Here is an 18,296-nt window from a genome sequence, read left to right as displayed (position 1 = left end):
CGGGGCCTTTCCTGCCCCTCTGGCTCAGCCTGGAGCTGCTGGGGGTTGTGACCCAAGGACAGGACCTGGCACTTGGCCTTGTTCAGCCTCAATCACTGGCCTATGATCCAGCCTCTCCAGATAAAACTATGGAGCCTTCCTGCCTGACAGCACTCCCAGCAACCTGAGTGTCATGTGCAAACTCACTGAGGGTAAAGAAGTTGTTAATTCAAACAACTGAATGGCAGTTGAGGGGATACAGAAACCAGGATGGTGTTTTCTGCTTCAGCCCATTTTATATAAGACTCAGCATCAGAACGAGCTCCAGCAGTGACCTGGTTTAGAAGACAAATACTCAGAGTGAGTTCCAGTAAATATGGTTGTTGTCACCTGCTTCAGTAAGTAGAGCTACGCTGAAAATCCCAGCCCAGGCTATTCTGCATGCTGAAGGGACTAATGAGAAGGACTGTGAGCAGTGCTCACCCTGCCCAGAGCTTATGAAACAGGAGCAAACGGCTGACCTGGCACGAACTGCTCCCCACAGAGCCTGGAAAATTCATCTCCCTTCATTATTGATGACCTCTTTTTAAAAGAGATATTTGCCTCCAACCAAAAACTCTGAAAAAGCACAGCAAACCAGAGAATGAGTCAAACATATGTATTTGTTTGCTGCCCCTCTGAGATATTTGCCTGGATTTTAAAGCAGCACCTGACTTAAAAGAATAATAATCCTGTGATTAAATTATTTATACTTGAAACCAACTTGCAGATGCTTCTGTCTGCTAAAAAATACATGAACTCTGAAGGCTTCAAAGACTTAAAATACAGATTTCATGTCTAAGAATGTTTTGCAAATCTTACTTAATCACAATAAAAGACATGGGAAGCGGCATCAAAAGTGTGACAGCCATGACAGACAGACAGTGGGCATGAAGAGTCCTACAGCAGTTGGTGGTTTGTGAAAAATAAATACAGGCAGGAAGTTGTCCTGCATGCCTCCTTCAGAACTTGTTCTGAGTTATGTTTACATTAGTATAGCCCACAAAATTAAACCACTGCCTGCTGGATACTGGTTAAATACATGTAACAGTGGAAATGAAGCAACAAAAGACAAATTAGAAAATAAAAAACGAATATCTATTCCATTACTAATCACATGAGTTTGATTTGTTTTCTGTTAGTAATCCTTACAGAACATATACATGAAAGTCTGGTACATCAGTGGGCTTTGAGACATAACCAAAGAGAAAGGTCAGTAACAAAACCTGTAAATGAGATGAGACACATGAAGTCAATCTTCTATTCTTATGTACAAAGGAGCTTTTGAAAATTGACTCTGAGAAAATTGATTCATACAAATGTACATCTTACATTTACATATAAGTGCAATCTAGAAAACTTAGATTTTTCTGATTGTAGGTACGATACTTAGGAAATAAAATTACTAAAATGTTTTTGTTGAAGAAATTATTGTAACCTACACTATTATTAGCAATAGTGTATTTAGAAAAAGTGTAGGTCCCTGAGCCAGCAGGTAAGAGACTAGAAGATACTTATAACTCTATATATATATTTAAAAATAAAAATTTAAAATTTTATTTTGCTTTTAGCCATAAACTCATAAAAGGAACAAAACTGCAGCAATCAATGATGGGAAGGAGAGAGAGGAAACTAGATAGAAAAACTCAGTTCATTTTGCCATTTGAGTTGCTGATGACAGGCACTTGGTACCAGTTTAACAGGTAAAGTTCACCCTGGATCTTCCAGTTTACCAGTAGAGCCTAGAAAAGGTGGCACTTGTAATAGAGTTTCCAGAAATCTGATATAAGAAAGAACCTTTTACAATGAAGGTGCTGAGTGCCCAGAGCAGCTGTGGCTGCCCCTGGGTCCCTGGCAGTGCCCAAGGCCAGGCTGGGCAGGGCTGGGAGCACCTGGGACAGTGGGAGGTGTCCCTGCCATGGCAGGGGTGGAACTGGATGGGCTTCAAAGGTCCCTTGAATGCAAACTACTCTATGATTCAAATAAATACATATAATGGACAGAATACACAGAATAGCAATACATGGTAAGAAGCCATTAACAATTAGGTGATTTGTGTCTGTGCATGTGTGTCCAGAAGAAACAATTCAAATGGTTACCTGTGAAAAAAACTGGGCAAAAGAATGCTGCTTATTTCTTTTTGTCTCATCTTTCCTTTAGCTAGAGTGGGAAAAAAAGCAAAACAAAAAGCTGTGCAAAAGCAGAGCTACCTTTACACACTGCAAACCAGAGCCCTGCTGGGCTACAGAGTGCATGGGCTTGGTGCCAAGCTGTGAAATGAAGGACAATGTGACCACACCAGAATCAAAGGCCTGACATTTCTTACCATCGTGAAATGACAAATTGCCACAAAAATCAAAGGCATGTAAAAAGAAAAGTCCTGTGAAATGCTACCAGATGCTATTTCCTTGTTTCATGAATTTATGTCACTTCTCTGAAAAAAAAAAAAAAGTTTATTCAGAAATTGAAATGCCAATATTCCAGAAAAACAGCATCCTTAGGGCAAAGCTAACCTTCTCTTAGATGCCAGACAATTTAAATATTAACACATGGGAAAATTTCAGGTATACAGGTGTGTTGGAAGCTCGAGAAAGCTGCTTGGTGTGTCCAGCTTCTTCAAATTATTTTTCTTTCCCCACTGTGTCCAGCGTAGCTGGCTCAAGTGCAAATGGCATCTAAAATGGATGCTCCAGGTCTCTGAAACACAAAGACATTGATATTTTAGTGATACAGGAATTATAGTAAATGATACATTTACTTTAAAGGGGCAATTAAGTTTTCTGTGGAAAAGGATGCATAATAGTAAAGGTGAAGCCAGAACATGGCCACTCATTTCTCTCAGGGTTTTGAGGAGACTGTGGCAACAGACTGAAAAACACTTATTTCTCAGGTTACATTCAGATGACAAGATGTTTTTAGCAAAGGCAATGCGTACAAATGAGCAAACAACAGCTGTAATGTTCCAAAGCAATAAAGAACTTTCACATTTAATAAGTCTGCAGCAAAAAATAGGTCTGGACACCACATTTGGCTGTTTAATTAGGAAACTACATGTGTGAGAGCATGGAGGCAGGAGCCCACAGCTTTGGGTTCTGTTCTGAGCTTCCTTATGCCTATTCCAGATCCTTGTCTGTGCCTCTGTCCCAGGTATTTTGTGTGTTTCATCCCGTGAAGGCAGCTAAAATTCCAATAATCCTTCATGCAGCTCCCTTGGTTTTGCCAGCGTTAATTTTGGGGTTATTGCTTCAGTACTGCTTTAACATGTTCTCCTGAAGTCAACATTCTACCTGCATTTTGGGTAATAGCTCAGATAATCTATGTGCTCTTCGCTGTTAAAATTAAATACTTATTAGTCCGTTTGTAGCAACGATGGCCATAAAATGCATTAAAACTAGCTTGTTTCACTGCCAGATTTTCACAGGTTTTGGTTAAAGGAGAAAATTACACCCACATCCTGAGATAAATTACTGTAGTTCTTAATTTTCCTAGTAATTTTTTAACAGTGATTTCTCCTCATGCTGTTTTGACTGATGATAAATTTTGGTTGGATTCCCATTTTTGTCGCAGATTTCTGTTGCGCTGTTCATCTACAGATTAATGGTTTAAAGGCCTTGTATCTTCGTTTTTATGGAGAAAGGGTTTCTTGTAGAAGCTTGCACAAAGCAGTAATGTTACCTGCACGGGCTCTCTGTGTGGTACAGAGTGCAGCCCAGCCATTCCTCCCTCAGCGGGTCTCTGACCCTGGGCTGGCATCTGGGAGACCAAGTGCCAGAGCAATGCTGGCACACAAAGACTCAGCACTGCTATTTTAAAGGCAGATGTTGACCATGGTGCTTCTTGCATTATAAGCTTATAATTTAGGTTTATGTCCTCCCAAACTGCTCATCATAGCTAGGAAGACACCCAGTTTGATCCCCACAATCCCTACATTTATCCTTCTGCATAAGTAAAGAACAAAGCTGCAAGTGCAGGTAGAGCACCAAGATTGCCCTAAATGGGCACATGTGAAGTGACAGTGCTCATCTCTGTGAGCTGAGTCTCCCACAGAGCACAGCCCCCTCCTGTGAAGGACAGAGCAGCCACACGATCTGGAGCCAGCCCAGAAACTGAGAGACTCCAGCATGTGCAGGGTTACATGTCAGATTGAACAGCCCTAGCTACTTGGAAACAGATTGTCTCCAGCATTAAGTAACAGACCGGATGCAAACCTTCCTCAAAAAAAGGAGAGGCATTTGGAGAAAGCAGAACAACATTATTTCCCTTATTGTCTCAGTCAGCAGTAAGGAAAAGGAGTGGCTAGGCCAGGACAATCCCTACACTTCCGACGGGTGACAAATGCTGCCATCAACTTTTGAACTCCACATTCACAAACACATTGTAATAACTTACCAGTTCCCAGCAGCTTCTGCTTTTGCACTAATGGGAAGTGAGCTCAGGTATCTGCAAGAACTTCAACAGCACAGATCAGCCTGTGGCTGCTTCTGAGGTGCCCCAGTGTGCCCTGCATTCCTGGATGCAGTGCTCTGCTACCTCATGCTGCAGGAGACCACACTCACCTGGTCCTTACTGTCTTGATGCTGGCTCAGCAACTGGTTTCTGCACTCCAAAGGCAGTGATAAAAATATTCACAACTACTATAATGAATACTAGTCCAGTTGCAAGGTTGTTGAGGAAATTCAGCTTTCCATGTTTTGCAGGGTTGTTAAGGTCATATTTTACTTCAAAGAGAAAGGAGAAAAAATGTTTAATAATATGTATATTTCAAAATCCAGAATAAAAGGTTTCTGCTGCAGTTACAGAATTTATCTTATGCTAAGCTATTTGGATCAGTCATATTTAAAAGGAAGTCGGATTCTGCAGTGTCACTGAAAGTGCTAAGGGAAAGGTCTGTAACCACAAGGAGCTTATTAACTTCAGTAATTAGCATCTAATCTCTGTGGAGACACATGGGAAGTAATGGATGCACTAACATCACTAGAAATCTTTCGAGTTCTTGAGGTTTTGAAGCCTAGCTTTGTTGCAGACTTTAAGCATTTAAAAATTATTTCAATCTTGAATACATGAAACTTGAAGCCCTGACAGGATGAAGTTAAATTTCCTAGTTAAAATGCTACAAATCTCATTACCAGGGCTGGATTTTTTCTGTACTGGTGCCCTTCGCCAGCTTACATTCCCTTGTACTCCCTGCCTTTGCCCTGATTCTGTTTTTAGCAAGCAAGGGTACTCTATCTGTTAAACAGAGGGGGGTGTCAGAGCAGTGTAGCTGCAGTCCTTTCTACAGAGAGCATCTGCTGTGTAAACATTTTCCTTTGTTTCTTGCAGCTGTTTTTTGGTTGAACTGCTAAAGGGAGTGAGGGAGGCTCACACAAGCATTAATGGAGTGTAAGCTTTGATTCCAGGCCTCGTGACAGCATACAAATTAGTTACATCGGGCTGATAATAGGTTTGGTTTTAAGACAGTGAGAAGTCTGGGGCACTTGCCTGGCATCACAGAATCATTAGGGCTGGAAAAGACCTCCAAGGTCATCAGATCCAACTCTGACCAAATACTATGCCCACTGAAATACCATGTGAAAACCCAAGAGTTTCCTGTCTCTATTCCCTGGCAGGAAGGGCCCTGCAGCTGAGACCCTTGGCTACATTCCTTTGATGCTGATGGAGTGAGTGCTCATGAATTCTGGAGCATGTTTTGAGAATGGGTTTTGTCTGTTGAGACTCCAAGTTCTCAACAGCATCTATCACTGGAGTTTGTGTCTGCATGTGCACAACATGTGAGAGAAAGTTTATACCAGACAAGTTTTTACAGCAACATAAAACCTAGGGCTCCTTCTGATGGGCACATACATAGACACACAACTTATGACTCTACCACACAAAATAAATCTTGTTACTTGCTTGTACCATCATCACTGTATTCCATACTGCAGAAGTGAACCACTGAACCAGTATCCCTTGTTGTTGAATGGTGGCAAACACACTTGTGATGCTGAAGTGCTAACAGCCAGGTTCACCTGGGGTCCCTAATAATGCTGCTTTGGTTTCAAGGAATTCTGAGCACCTGCTCAAGTCCTGTTTGCTAAAGCAGCGTAGTCAAACATCACAGGCCAGGCAAAGCATTGAAGAACAGTGTGGGGGAACTACCCTGAGAAGCTACTGCACACCTTTGCAGACATTAAATAACTTAAATTCAGTAAGCACTTCGACTTTAAAATGAGCTTACTGGAGGCATGTGGATGCTTGCACCCCAACAGGACCTGGAAGGACTCCATGTGAGTGAAGAATAAATGAAACTGAATCATGCGTTCTGAAACACAGAATAACAGCATTTGGGACAGTTGGATAAAAACAGAAAGGCAATAATGGCCTGACTGTTATGTGAGTTAAAAGCAGTCACGCTGAAAGGCAAACTGACACTTTCAGAGCTGTCCCTTTGTCCACAGGAGGGTCAGAGAAGACAAGTAATACTTGTCAGTTTAGGAAAAGCTCTAAACTTTCAAGTAGAATTGCAGTAATCCTATCTTTGTAATTACAGCACTTAAGATGAGGGTGTTTGTGAAAATGATTTCAAGCCACTGAAACTATTTCAAGACATTCTTTGCTTTTCTTCCAAAAAGTTAAGGTCACCAAATCCCTTCCAAGGACAAGCTTGCTGAACATTTCTCACATTGTTTTCATGAAAGGCTCTTTAGAAGGAGGAAAATCTTTTAATACCTAGTAGAAAATGTGAGAATTGGTAGCTCCCAGGACAAAACCCTGACTCAAGGAAAGAAACTGGATCATGGCACAGACTTTTGTTTGGCCATGTGAGAGCTTGAAGAGACAGAATTTCATGGCTGGACAGAAACAAACTATTCCTGCAAGCCAAAACTATAAAATATACTTTGTGAAAAGCAAGTTCTTGGTCTGATACCTGCATTTTCGTACCTTTGTGTCCTGTTTCCTGTCTTCTTCCTGTCTTTTACCTTAGCAGGACAACACTGCTCCAAGGGTGCATCACCATAAGCCAAAGGCTCTGTTACCCTCAATGTGACAAAGATAAAATTGACAGCAATTTGTCACAGTACAAGCTGGCTTGTACTGGGCAATTGATTTGGCTATAAATCAGAAATCCAACTGGTTCCATAAACTGGCCCCTGGGTTGACAGACAGGAACCTCAACCAATTACACTCCATCCTAAGCTGCAGACATCTCACTGGTCAGGAGCTGGGCCGTGTGGGGATCAGATCAATCAGCAGTTGGGACCAGAGGTTTCAAATCCCCTATATATACTAGGTTTGGACACCAAAACACTCTGTTTGTCAAATGGGGCTTTGAGGTGTGTGTGTCGTCCCTGTCTCCAGCCACCTAAGGGACTGAACATGTGGCCCATAACATAATAGCAATTTAAACCATTTCAGCAGTGTCTTGCAGAAACAAGTGTTAAAAAGCAGTATCTCAGCATATACTGAGAAACTATTGCCCAGCAGAAAGACAGGGAGCTTGTTTACAGCCTCAAAGCCTGCTGAAGCAACCAGTGAGACGCCCTCAACTGAGGAACATGGAAGTATTTTACTGATTTTTCCATTACTTGTTTCCCACACCTGCCAGCATCAACAGGTTGGGTTTTTTCCAGTCCCCTTCTGCAATCTCCTCTGAGCCAAGACCTGGATTCTGCTTTTGCACCAACTCTAACAAATGCAGAGACAGCTGTATTCCATCTCTTTTGTAAGAAAGAAAAAAGCCATATCAACTGTGAATATTACAAGTCATGCATATCCTGGATCCCTAGGAACTTTCTCCTTGAACAGAACGTTGTTTTTTCAGCTGTGATAAGAGAGCACAACACTGAAAGATTGTCAGGGATGCCAAACTCATTAAATGCCATGTGTGAAGTCTGCCTTTTCATTTGCATTAGGCCCAAGGTCAGTTACCTAGTTCCCACTGAGGTAAAGGATGAGATTTGAAAAATGTTATGAGAATAAATGATCCCATATCACTAGCAGAAATGATCCACAGCTGTTTCCTACCATTGGCAGTGTCATTTATTCCAGGTGGGCAATGGTAGATGCAGTTTGATTGCAACACAGCCAAGCCAAAGACAACATGCCACACCAACATGACGATGGACATTTGACTTTCACTTCCCCTTTGGAGTTCCCCATTCACATTATTTTCTTATATGATATGGAAGAAACACATTTCAGTCATAAGATTAAGTAACAGGTCTTGCCAAAAACATTATTATGAAACTTGATAGACCTCACTATCCTATCTGGCCTACTGATTCTTTTACAATATTTCATAACTTTCCTTCCTCCTCAGGCTTTCTGGAGGAAAAATATTCATAGTATGGGCAAATGAGTAGGAGAAAGGTGACAAAAATTGAAGATTTCACATAACGTTGCCCTTCCTCCCTTTGTTGCAGTATTTCTATGGTTTCAAGAGAAAATCTGCTTTTTTGGATATCAGAAAAATTTCTTTACTGAAAGGTTTGTCAAGCATTGGAACAGACTGCCCAGGGAAGTGGTTGAGTCACCATCCCTGGAGATAATTAAAAGGTGTGCAATTGTGATGTTTATGTACATGGTTTAGTGGTGAACAGGGCAGTGCTGGGTTAACTGTTTGACTAAATGATCTTAGAGGTCTTTTCCAACCTAAACAATTCTGTGATCCTTACCTGCATCGGTTCTGAGGTAAAGGCTTTTTAAAAGCAAAGGGAGTTTATTTACCATCCTACAGGCTGTGTCCTATAAGAAAAATACGAGTCAGTGGTTCTTGGTGTTGCTACCTACCAAGGAATATCAAGAGCACTCCCACCATAACTTGCAGGGTGAGCGACAGACTGATGAGAATGATCAGCGGGACGTAGAAGGAGAAGGAGGGCCCTTGCTCCATGACAGCTTTGAGCTGGGAGGCGTTGGCCATCAGCAGGGCGATGTCCAGCATGCTCTCGGCCGCGCTCTTCTTGTTGGCATAGTGGTTGATGTTGATGGGTCTGTTCCTTTGGAACCACTGCCACCTTCTGCGCTGGAGCCAGCAGAGAGGAAAATGGTTATTCACATCTCTTAATTGGTGGTGAGTGGGACATCACTTGGCCCACCAAATGATTCCTGTGACTACATGGGCAGAACCACAGCAGTGCTGAGATCTGCTGTGCAGCTTTCCCCTGTTACCCCCGTCCTCCAGAAGGAGAGCAGAAACCTGCCTGCTTCTACTGCCCTTTTACACCTTTTCCAGCTTGCCTATAGGATCAGTTCAAACAGTCAGCATGTTTCTACCCTGGGAAAAGAAGAGACTGGAAAGGCTGAAAAGTTTGCACTGAGAAAAAGTTGAGAGGGAAAAACCACTGTAACACAATCCAGCAAACAACAGGTTGTTGTGACTAATTTACTCCTGAAGGCACACTTAAAAATACAGATATTTATTAAATTCACTTTCTCTCCTTACACATCCAAAAAGTTCTGTCATTTCTCATGAATCTTCTTTTAAAGACAGATGTGAAGTTGGCCAATGTGTGAGCTTTGCTTGCCCTCCTTTCCTTGCTACTCCTTCCTTCCATGCCACTCTTTCCATGCCACTGTCCAGGGCCATCCATACACCCATACACAGATGTTTTTCCACTTAACTATCATCACATCATATGATGTGTTGTTGCCAAGAATTGCCCAATTACAAGGGAATCTTTTTTCCCCCATTTTCACATCAGCTGTTTTGGGTTGTTTTTAATTTGTTTGATATTTTAAAAATTGCTCTGCAAACAAGCAGGAAAATAAAAACCAATTGCAGGGCAAACTTAGGGCTAGTTAACCCAACAGGATGAATACATGAGTGTTTCCTGATGATGACTCATGTGACCTGACTTGCAATTTCACTGCTTGTCTCCCAGCAGTGCCTATTTCTCTATGGATTAGATGCACTTAGGATAACTAGGTTAGACTTAGCAGCCCAACTCCATGAGGAATGGAGAGTAAGTGATCCTCTATCCTGCTGTCTCTGAACAGGTTAGCAATTTCATTCTTTCTGCTCTTCTAGACTTTAAAAATAATTGACAAATATATGAAAAGTAAACTTGTTCTAGCTGTCTTCTTTAAACCTACTTCTTAGAGACTTTTTTACTGCCCAGATGTGTTGCTCCCTGCCAGACTCCTGTGAAAGGAGTCTGGCTTTGCAGGTTAGCTCAAATGCAGAAGACACCCTCTAATTACTCTCCTCAGCAGAACCAAACATTATCAACTCCCAAGCCAGGCTTGCCACAGTCCAGACCTAAAAGCCTCCTTTTAAACAGGGTAGATATTCATATACACATTGCCAGTTTTTTCAGGGCATTTAAATACCAAACTTGACCTGCTTTCACCAGACATGTAATCCATCACAAGCCTAAATGTTTGACTGAGTGTAACAGGGCAGCAGAAAATGTCAGAGGTTTTTCTCAGCCTGTGATCTTGCCTTCACCAGGAAAAATGGCCTGTAATCATGAAAACCCCTGAAACATTCACTTCCTGCCTCCTGACTGATGTTGCAAAACCAGAAAACAAAAATCCAAAAAAGAGAGCAAATTGGCCTTGTCTTCTGGGAGCCAGCTGAAGGCCACTGCCAGAGGTATTGAAGCTGATGCAGTCAGTACTACATGGGTACTTTTAAAGATCAGATTGTGTGTAAAACAGCAATATATACACAGGTAAAGACAAAAGAGATGTTGCCTTAACCTCAGGAGAGGGACAGTCTGTACAACAGAAATTATAGTAGAACTTGGGTTATGTGGCTTTATGGTTTCAGGGGGATTCCAGGCATGCAGCAACGTGTGCAGCCCACAGCACCAAACAACACTTGCTGTGCTTTGATGACCCACAGGAGTACAGAGGGACAGTGGAATGTCTGGAGATTTTCTAGGATGCACCTAAAGGAATGCTCTTCCTGCAGGTGTCACTTGGCAAAAGAGCAGTACGCATTGCACAGGACCTGCTTCAGCCTCAGGGCAACCAAAACATCTTCTCACACACATTGAACATTCAAATTCCTTGGTAGAGACAAGATAAGCCCTTGTGTTTGTGTCTCCAAAGGACTTTGAGCAAAGCCAGCACATGTGTTCACATGTAAGAGCCATGTGCAGCTGGGACACCATTCCCTGCAGTATTGCCTGCTTGCCCTCAGGGCCTCACAGCACAGCAACCTGCCCTGCTGGTCCATGCACAGTTAGACAAAGAATGGGAGTGAAGAGCTGATTTTCACAGTGACATGGTGCTGTCCCACAGGCAGTACCACTCTGGGTCTCCTCACAGAAGCAGGGGCTGTTTGCTTGCCCAGAGCACTGCACTCTGCAAGGACAGAGCCACAATGCCATGTCATAAACAGGCACGGTTCCGGTTCTGTAGGACGGAACCTTCGCTCCAAGATTGCACAAGTCCCTCTGTGTTAGTACACACTCTGCATCTGCTTTGCTTCACTCCCCCTTTCAATGGTACACCCAGAAAAACTGAGTCCCTCTCAAGTACAGAAAGAATTTATTGGTTGCATTTATTAAAAAGCAAATACAGGCGGCTCTGCAGCAAATGTCCTTAGGTGCTGAGTGTATGACAGCGAAGCCCCACCTGGTGATTCAACGGGAAGGAAACAGCACTGAAAATGGAAATATCTGAAAACAATAAAGTATCTTTGCTAAACACAGTAAATTGTTATAGAAAGGATTACAGCAGTTTTCCTTCTATTTGGGGTTAGTTATTAATGCAATTTTATGGGCCAACAGCTTTGATTGAAAATGAGACTGGACCAGAATGACCTCTGGGTTTGCAATGCCACAGAGCAAGCTTCCTGAAAATCTTGTGTTTAGGATAAGTCTGAATTATAAAACAATGGAAACTTGCTAAATAATAATGAAGATATGCAGAACTAAAGCTGAGCCATACTGAACTTAGTGGGGCTGCTCTTTACTGTGTTCTGCAATATTCTTCCCAATCAGAACGGATAAAAAGATGCTAAAAAGCAATTTTGTTTAAGAAGTAATTTACTATGGTTTTGAAGTATTAATCCTTCAGAAAAATACCACACGGATGATTTTTCCAGATCTTTGAGGGAAAATTTCATGTTTGGAAAAAATTCCAGTTAAATCAAAAAAGAGATGGATCAGACATAAAAGGAATAATACAGGACTAAAACAGAACACCATTTCAGAACTTTTATTTTTTTGTAAGATCAAACTTACAGTTACAGGATTGAACTAGCAACTTTGCACTAGTATTTAATAATACTTATAGTTGTAGAATTTTCATATCTCCATCACCTACACACTGAAAGTGTAAAGGGCCATTTATGGCCACTCTGAAGTTAGTCCTCCCCTCCATCTCAGAGACCTTGCTGATCTAAAAACAGTCAGGTAAATATTCAACAAAGAAAAAAAGTATTTGCCCAACAAAAATATTTTAAGCCATATCAGTCATGTAATGGATGATTACAGATTCACAGAATAGGCTGAGTTGGAAGGGACCTGCAGAGGCCACCCAGCCCAGCCCCTGCCCAGACCCCCCAACAATCCCACCCTGGGCATCCCTGGCAGTGCTGCCCAAAGGCTCCTGCAGCTCTGGCAGCCTCGGGGCCGTGCCCGTTCCCTGGGCAGCCTGGGCAGGGCCAGCACCCTCTGGGGGAAGAGCCTTGCCCTGAGCTCCACCCTGACCCTCCCTGGCACAACTTCAGGCCATTCCCGCAGGTCCTATCACTGGTCACCACAGAGACATCAGTGCCCCTCCTGTGCCGCTCACAAGGAACTTGTGACCCCAGTGAGTCTCCCTCAGCCTCCTCTTCTCCAGCTGAACAGGCCAAGGCTTCCCCTCCAGGCCCTTCACCATCCTCGTGGCCTCCTTATCTCTAATGGATTCTTTGTACACTGCCTCAGAGGATACTCTGTGGTTTATCCTTCAAAAACACATCAGATCACTTGCTCAGTTTAGTACTGACTCAAGAGAGAAAAACCCCTTCTCTGGCCCTGGAATGAATCATCAGTTTCATTTCCCATGGAAATTTCATTCTGAGGAGAGGGGGGAGATGTTCACCCAAGTAGCAACCCAGTGTAACACTAACTAGTTTGTGAGAACTCTGCAATCACATGATGCGGTTGCTGGCAAATACAAAAAAAGGAAAAAAAAAAAAAAAGAAAAAAGGGAAAAACTCAGCATGTATTTGTGTTTCATAGACGTCATGATTTTCTAGCAGCTCCAAAACCTTGTGCTTAAGAAGAATCACTTTTATACAAACAGATCATGCAAGCATGACTACATTAAGAAAAAAACAGTGGCAATCATGTTGAGTCCTGAGAGCTAAAGAAGTTAATATTAAAAAAGGCAAAAGTACAGTTTGCTGAGGGCCAGCTTTAGCAGCTTTAACAGCTTTAGCACTGTTTTCCTAAAGCTGTACTGGTTCCAGGGCCCAGTTAAAATATTTCTACTCATTAAATTACTGTAAAATAATCAGCACATCTCGTGACTAAATTTGTGAAATGAAGGAGTAACTTAAATTTGTTCACACAGCTATTTAAATAGAAGTTTGCTCCTGTATAATTTTTTCTGCCTTGCATTATTACTACTCATTCCACTCATTTGGTCTTACAATACTATTTCTCACAACTGGGCTGTGGACTGTGTATTTTGTGTGGTTAACACACTGTTTATTATAGCTACTTAAAAATATTCAAGCAAAAACTTTACACCAATAGTATCAATATTTGGAGTATAGAGAACACTCCAAATTCAGTTTGATATGAGTAATGAGAACATACTATTTCAGGCTATATGCAGCAAAATAATTTCAAGTTCCTACAGGCTGGTTACTTGCAATATGATGCCAAGAAACTGCCATGTTTCAAATTACTTTCATGTTCCAAATTACCCCTGAATTAATATATGGACTTCAACACATTTTTAGGAATAACACAATTAAAACTGTTTATTTCTACTATGCAATTCTTGTTCACCTTTTTCATAGCTCTTCTTTAACTCTTCATCTAGCACGTCCTGTTATCTTGGAAACACTAAACTAGATTTTACAACATGGTGGATGGAGAGTGTTTCAATATGGACAATGAACAAGGAAAGCAACTAGATGGATAAAAAACTAGTTATAATCTGTATTTGTATGAACAGATCCTTTGAAGAAGAGATGAGATACTTGTGCCAGGTGTAATCCCACATATTAGTCAGTGAGGTGTGCCATGCCAGACCAATCCTAGAAGCAAGGAATTTCTTGCTTCCAAAAGTCTGACATCTGCTAAAAAAATGTATTCAAATTAATGCTGGAGTAAAAATAAACCACATCAAACCACTGTGTGACCCTTGTTCAGATCTACCGAGAGCTTAACTGGTCTTTTTAAAATTCTTATGCTTTGATTGCTTTGAAGGTAACAACTACATCTGCATTTCATGCCAGCTCTTCTGTATGAGAAGGCAGTGGTCTGTGGTGAAGGTGTGCAAGAGAGTCTGTTTTGAGGAGAGGACAGATGCTGGGACAGGCAGGAAGGAAACAAGAGTGACCCATGTTCCCATGCCTGTGAGCATTCCTCAGACACACTCTTGACCCCAATACAGAAGATTCAGGCAGCTGCAGATGGTCCCTCCAGGTTTAGGTGGCTGCTGAGCTGGGGTGTTCTTTTGTTTGTGGGAATTGTGAACACTGGCAGACTTTTTAAGGTATCTCCTATTCAGAGATGGGTTCTTGGAAAATCCATTTGTTTTACCTGGCATATACTTTGGGTGTGTGAGTGTGTGTGTGAGAGAGAGAGAGAGAGAAAATTTAAAAAGTGTTTATGAAGTTCACTGAAGTGCCACTGTATACATTTAAAACAATGGAATAGCATGTCTCACTGTTTATTCTTTATATGGCACTCACTGAGAACTTGAGTTTTGATGGGAAAGATGTAACAAAATGAGGGCTGCTTGCAACTGAAGATGAAGTAAAACAGGAAAGTTGCTGGAAAATTCTTGGAGCAGACCACACTGGGGTCTGCATCAAGAGTACTTGTGATGCAATCACAAAGCTGCATCAAGAAAACAAGAGAACTCCTGAGAAGTCAGAAGTTTAGAGGAAACCACTCCAGGCCACCAGTTTGACTTGCATATCCTAGGCTTGATTAACTTTAGGTAGGATTTCCAGGATTTATTAAAACCAGATTTTTATTTTTCTTGGTTTCATATTCATGACTGCAAATGTTTGTTAGGGAGGAAGGACAGATGTGCTACACAATCAGCCCAGTCTGTCTGTAACCAGAACATTTTACCAGCGACACAGAAGAGGGTTTAGTACAGTGGTTTCTGTGTGGCAGAGACTTAGGCTGGAGTAAGAGCTGCCTTTAGAGTTTAGTCCTTTCCAAAACAAGATAAAAGCCACTCTTTTACCCGTCTGTTTTCTTCAGATAAGTGGCATGTTCTGCAAATATCCTTTATACTTAAACAGAATGCGAATGAACATTTCCCAGTGAGGGTGTCTAGTCATGTTTTGACCATACATAGTATGAAAAAGCTGCGTATTCTGGCTTTTATTTTGATTACTGCACGGAAATTAACCATACAGGCACAACCACTTCAGCAATTCTTCCTGCTTTTGTAATTGCTTATTTCGCGCGGATGTCCTCTCCCAAGCCAGCTGGGTGGGCAGAGCCCTGCAGGTGAGGCGAGCTGCGGGCGGGCCCCGGCCGAGGAGGGCCCTGGTGGCCCCTGGTGACAGGTGACAGCTGTAGGAGCCAGGAGCGGCCCTGGTGGCCCTTGGTGACAGGTGACAGCTGTAGGAGCCAGGAGCGGCCCTGGTGGCCCCTGGTAACAGGTGACAGCTGTAGGAGCCAGGAGCGGCCCTGGTGGCCCCTGGTGGCAGGTGACAGCTGTAGGAGCCAGGAGCGGCCCTGGTGGCCCCCGGGTGACAGTTGTAGGAGCCAGGAGCGGCCGGGGATGCTCTGCCCGGCCCTGCCCGGGCACACGGCCCCACGCAGCGGCCTCCCCGCAGGAACGGCAGGCTAAAAAGCCAGCAGGAGGCGAGAGCACCGACCGCCACCGCACCCCGCGGAGTCCCCGTCCCGCCCGGTCTCGGGAAGGACACGGAGGGACGGACACGGCGCCGGGACCCCCGCCCCGCCCCGCCGGGCCCGGCCCTCACCTGCTCCTCGGCCGCCGAGTCCGCGCCCTCCGCCGTGCCGTTGAGCTCGTGGGTCTCGCTGCCAGAGTCCATGGCGGCCGCCCGGGCCCTGTTGCTCCGGGCGGGGCAGGGGAAGGTTCCCCAGGGGCAGCGGCTCCCGGAGCTGGCCCGGCCTTGCCGCAGCGCGCCCGGAGCCACTCCCGCCGCCGGGGCCGCCTTCCCCCGTTCTTCCCGGCTCTTCCCCGCCTCCTTGCCTGCCTCTCCCCGCTCTCCCCTCCCTGCCCGCGGGCGGAGGTTTCCGCGCAGGGCCGGGCCCGGCGGAGCTCGGCGCTCGGCCCCGGGCCCCGAGGAATCAGCGGTTCTGACAATATCAGAGTCCTGAAAGTGACCTGAATATTTTTGTTTACTCTGAGCTTTCATGAAAAGCCAGTGATCAAGGCAAAGGGTAGTGCCCTTCCTTCCTAATCAGCAGGACCTGGAAAGACATTTCAGAACGTTTTCCAGACATTGTGGAAAGACATTAGTGAAAGATTCCCTGTCCATGGCAGGAGGGTTGTGACAAAACGATCTTTGTGGTTCCTTACAACCCAAAACATTCCATGATTCTGATTTTGGTTTTGCTTGCTCACATGCAACTGGTGTGGGCTTAATACCTGAAGCAAATAAGGAAATTTCCAGCGTCTGTTGTTGGGGAGATCAGTTTCAGCAATCACATTTTTCCATTTTGGATTTAAAATCTTGAAGCCAATGATTAAATATATAATTTTTTTTTTTTTTTTTTTTTTTTTGCTTAAGATGTGCTGCCTTGCTTGGCACACACATGTTTGGAACAGACGTTATGAGAAAGAGAAGGTTTCCAGCAGTGTGGACTTGTGCCAGAAGGAAATGAGTAAGCTCCTGTGTAGAAATAAGCAGAAACATCTATGCAAGTTGTTTAGCATTAAAATGGGGATGTCTGGAGTTTGTGAAAATGCTCTTACCGTGAATACACAGTTTACCAATACTCTTTTGGATTATTTTTTTGGTGCATTTAGAAGTGTAAGGTAGTTCATTTTCTCTGTAAAGAGCAAGTACTACCCATTAGACAAAGGACTTCTCTGTGCAGTAGTGCTCACTTCCCCTGGGCTTGCTGCCCTCCACACAGTCCCTCATTGCTGTGCAGTGTGCTGTGTTCACAGCACATCGCTTGTACACTTGAATCAGCCTCTCAGCTGCTCCATTCTGCCTTGTACAAACAGCTGTTCCATAGTCTGGAATGCTGGCTGCTGTTTGGTGGGCAGCCAACGTGCCTGCAGTGCAGATGTCAGTCAGACTATGCCTGGCAGGGCTGATTTTAGGGAGAAGAGGGACCCGATGGCTCCGGGCTTCTCTGGAACAGAGGTGGCTGGGAGTGCTCATGGGTATCTCATCTGAATGTGAAGTTCAAATTTGCAGCATGGCCACAAGTCATCTGGAGACCATAGGATTGTGCCTGGGCATGGCATGGTATGGCAGTGTGTTGTCTGACTCCAAACTTTGTGTTCAGAGACAGCTGTGTGATCCCCCAGCCTGGCCCTTTACACAAATTATTGGCATTCCTCCCTGGAGAGTCTGATGATCAGTTTTTCACATTTTTTTTTTTTTTTTAAATTATGACAGCCTGCCAGGTTGTCAGGTGGTGGTACTGTTCTCTAATTCTGGAGCACGCTTCCTGAGGAGATCTGGCACTCCTGGCTTAAGCCCTCTATTAATTCCCTCCTGGAACGCCTGCTTTGGGGTGTGCTTATACTGCTGCACCTTCCCTGCTTCAGCAACAGTGACAACACAATGCTAGCTGAGAAACTAGGTGCAGCCTTGCACTTAAAATAGGAAAGAAATGCCAAGAATTTGGATAGAAGAGACTCAATTGCAGGAAATAAAACTCCTGTTTTTATCCTTGGTCTTAAAGACTTCATAGCTGTTATACATTCTGGCTGAAATTGCATAGCTTAGTCTATTTCTATATATTAATTCCTTCTTCCAAAAGTCCTAGTAGAGTCTCTGCACCTTTTTTAACCACAGCATATATGTATGTATATATATGCATATGTATTTACACACTAGTACAATTAGAGGATGTGGTTTTTTTGCAAAATTTGTTGAGGAAATTGTGGAGCTGAAATGAAATGGTATATAAAATTGCAAATTTGGCATGGGAAGCCTGGTATAAAAG

At 43.4% G+C, this 18,296-nt stretch overlaps 1 protein-coding gene across 4 annotated transcripts; it reads right to left on the bottom strand.

Annotated features, from left to right (window-relative positions):
* Positions 1-255: 255 nt before the first annotated feature.
* NINJ1 (ninjurin 1) lies at positions 256-16,335 on the bottom strand. Of its 4 annotated transcripts, XR_009419227.1 has the most exons (5): positions 16,127-16,335; positions 8,791-9,025; positions 4,575-4,736; positions 2,532-2,715; positions 256-2,452 (listed from the first exon to the last, which is right to left on the bottom strand). XR_009419227.1 is itself a non-coding variant. In XM_059479990.1 (4 exons), exons 1-3 carry the CDS (start codon positions 16,196-16,198, stop codon positions 4,582-4,584), a joined length of 462 nt encoding a protein of 153 aa, XP_059335973.1. In that variant the 5' UTR covers positions 16,199-16,335; the 3' UTR covers positions 256-2,715; positions 4,575-4,581. The 4 variants fall into 4 exon arrangements, 3 of the variants coding, with proteins under 3 accessions (XP_059335973.1, XP_059335975.1, XP_059335974.1); XM_059479990.1 differs by having other exon boundaries at positions 256-2,715; XM_059479992.1 differs by lacking the exon at positions 4,575-4,736.
* Between the last annotated feature and the right edge of the window lie 1,961 nt (positions 16,336-18,296).

Source organism: Ammospiza nelsoni, chromosome 11, assembly GCF_027579445.1.
Source record: "Ammospiza nelsoni isolate bAmmNel1 chromosome 11, bAmmNel1.pri, whole genome shotgun sequence".
NCBI classification, from domain to species: Eukaryota; Metazoa; Chordata; class Aves; order Passeriformes; family Passerellidae; genus Ammospiza; species Ammospiza nelsoni.
This window is presented reverse-complemented; position numbering and strand designations above follow the sequence as displayed.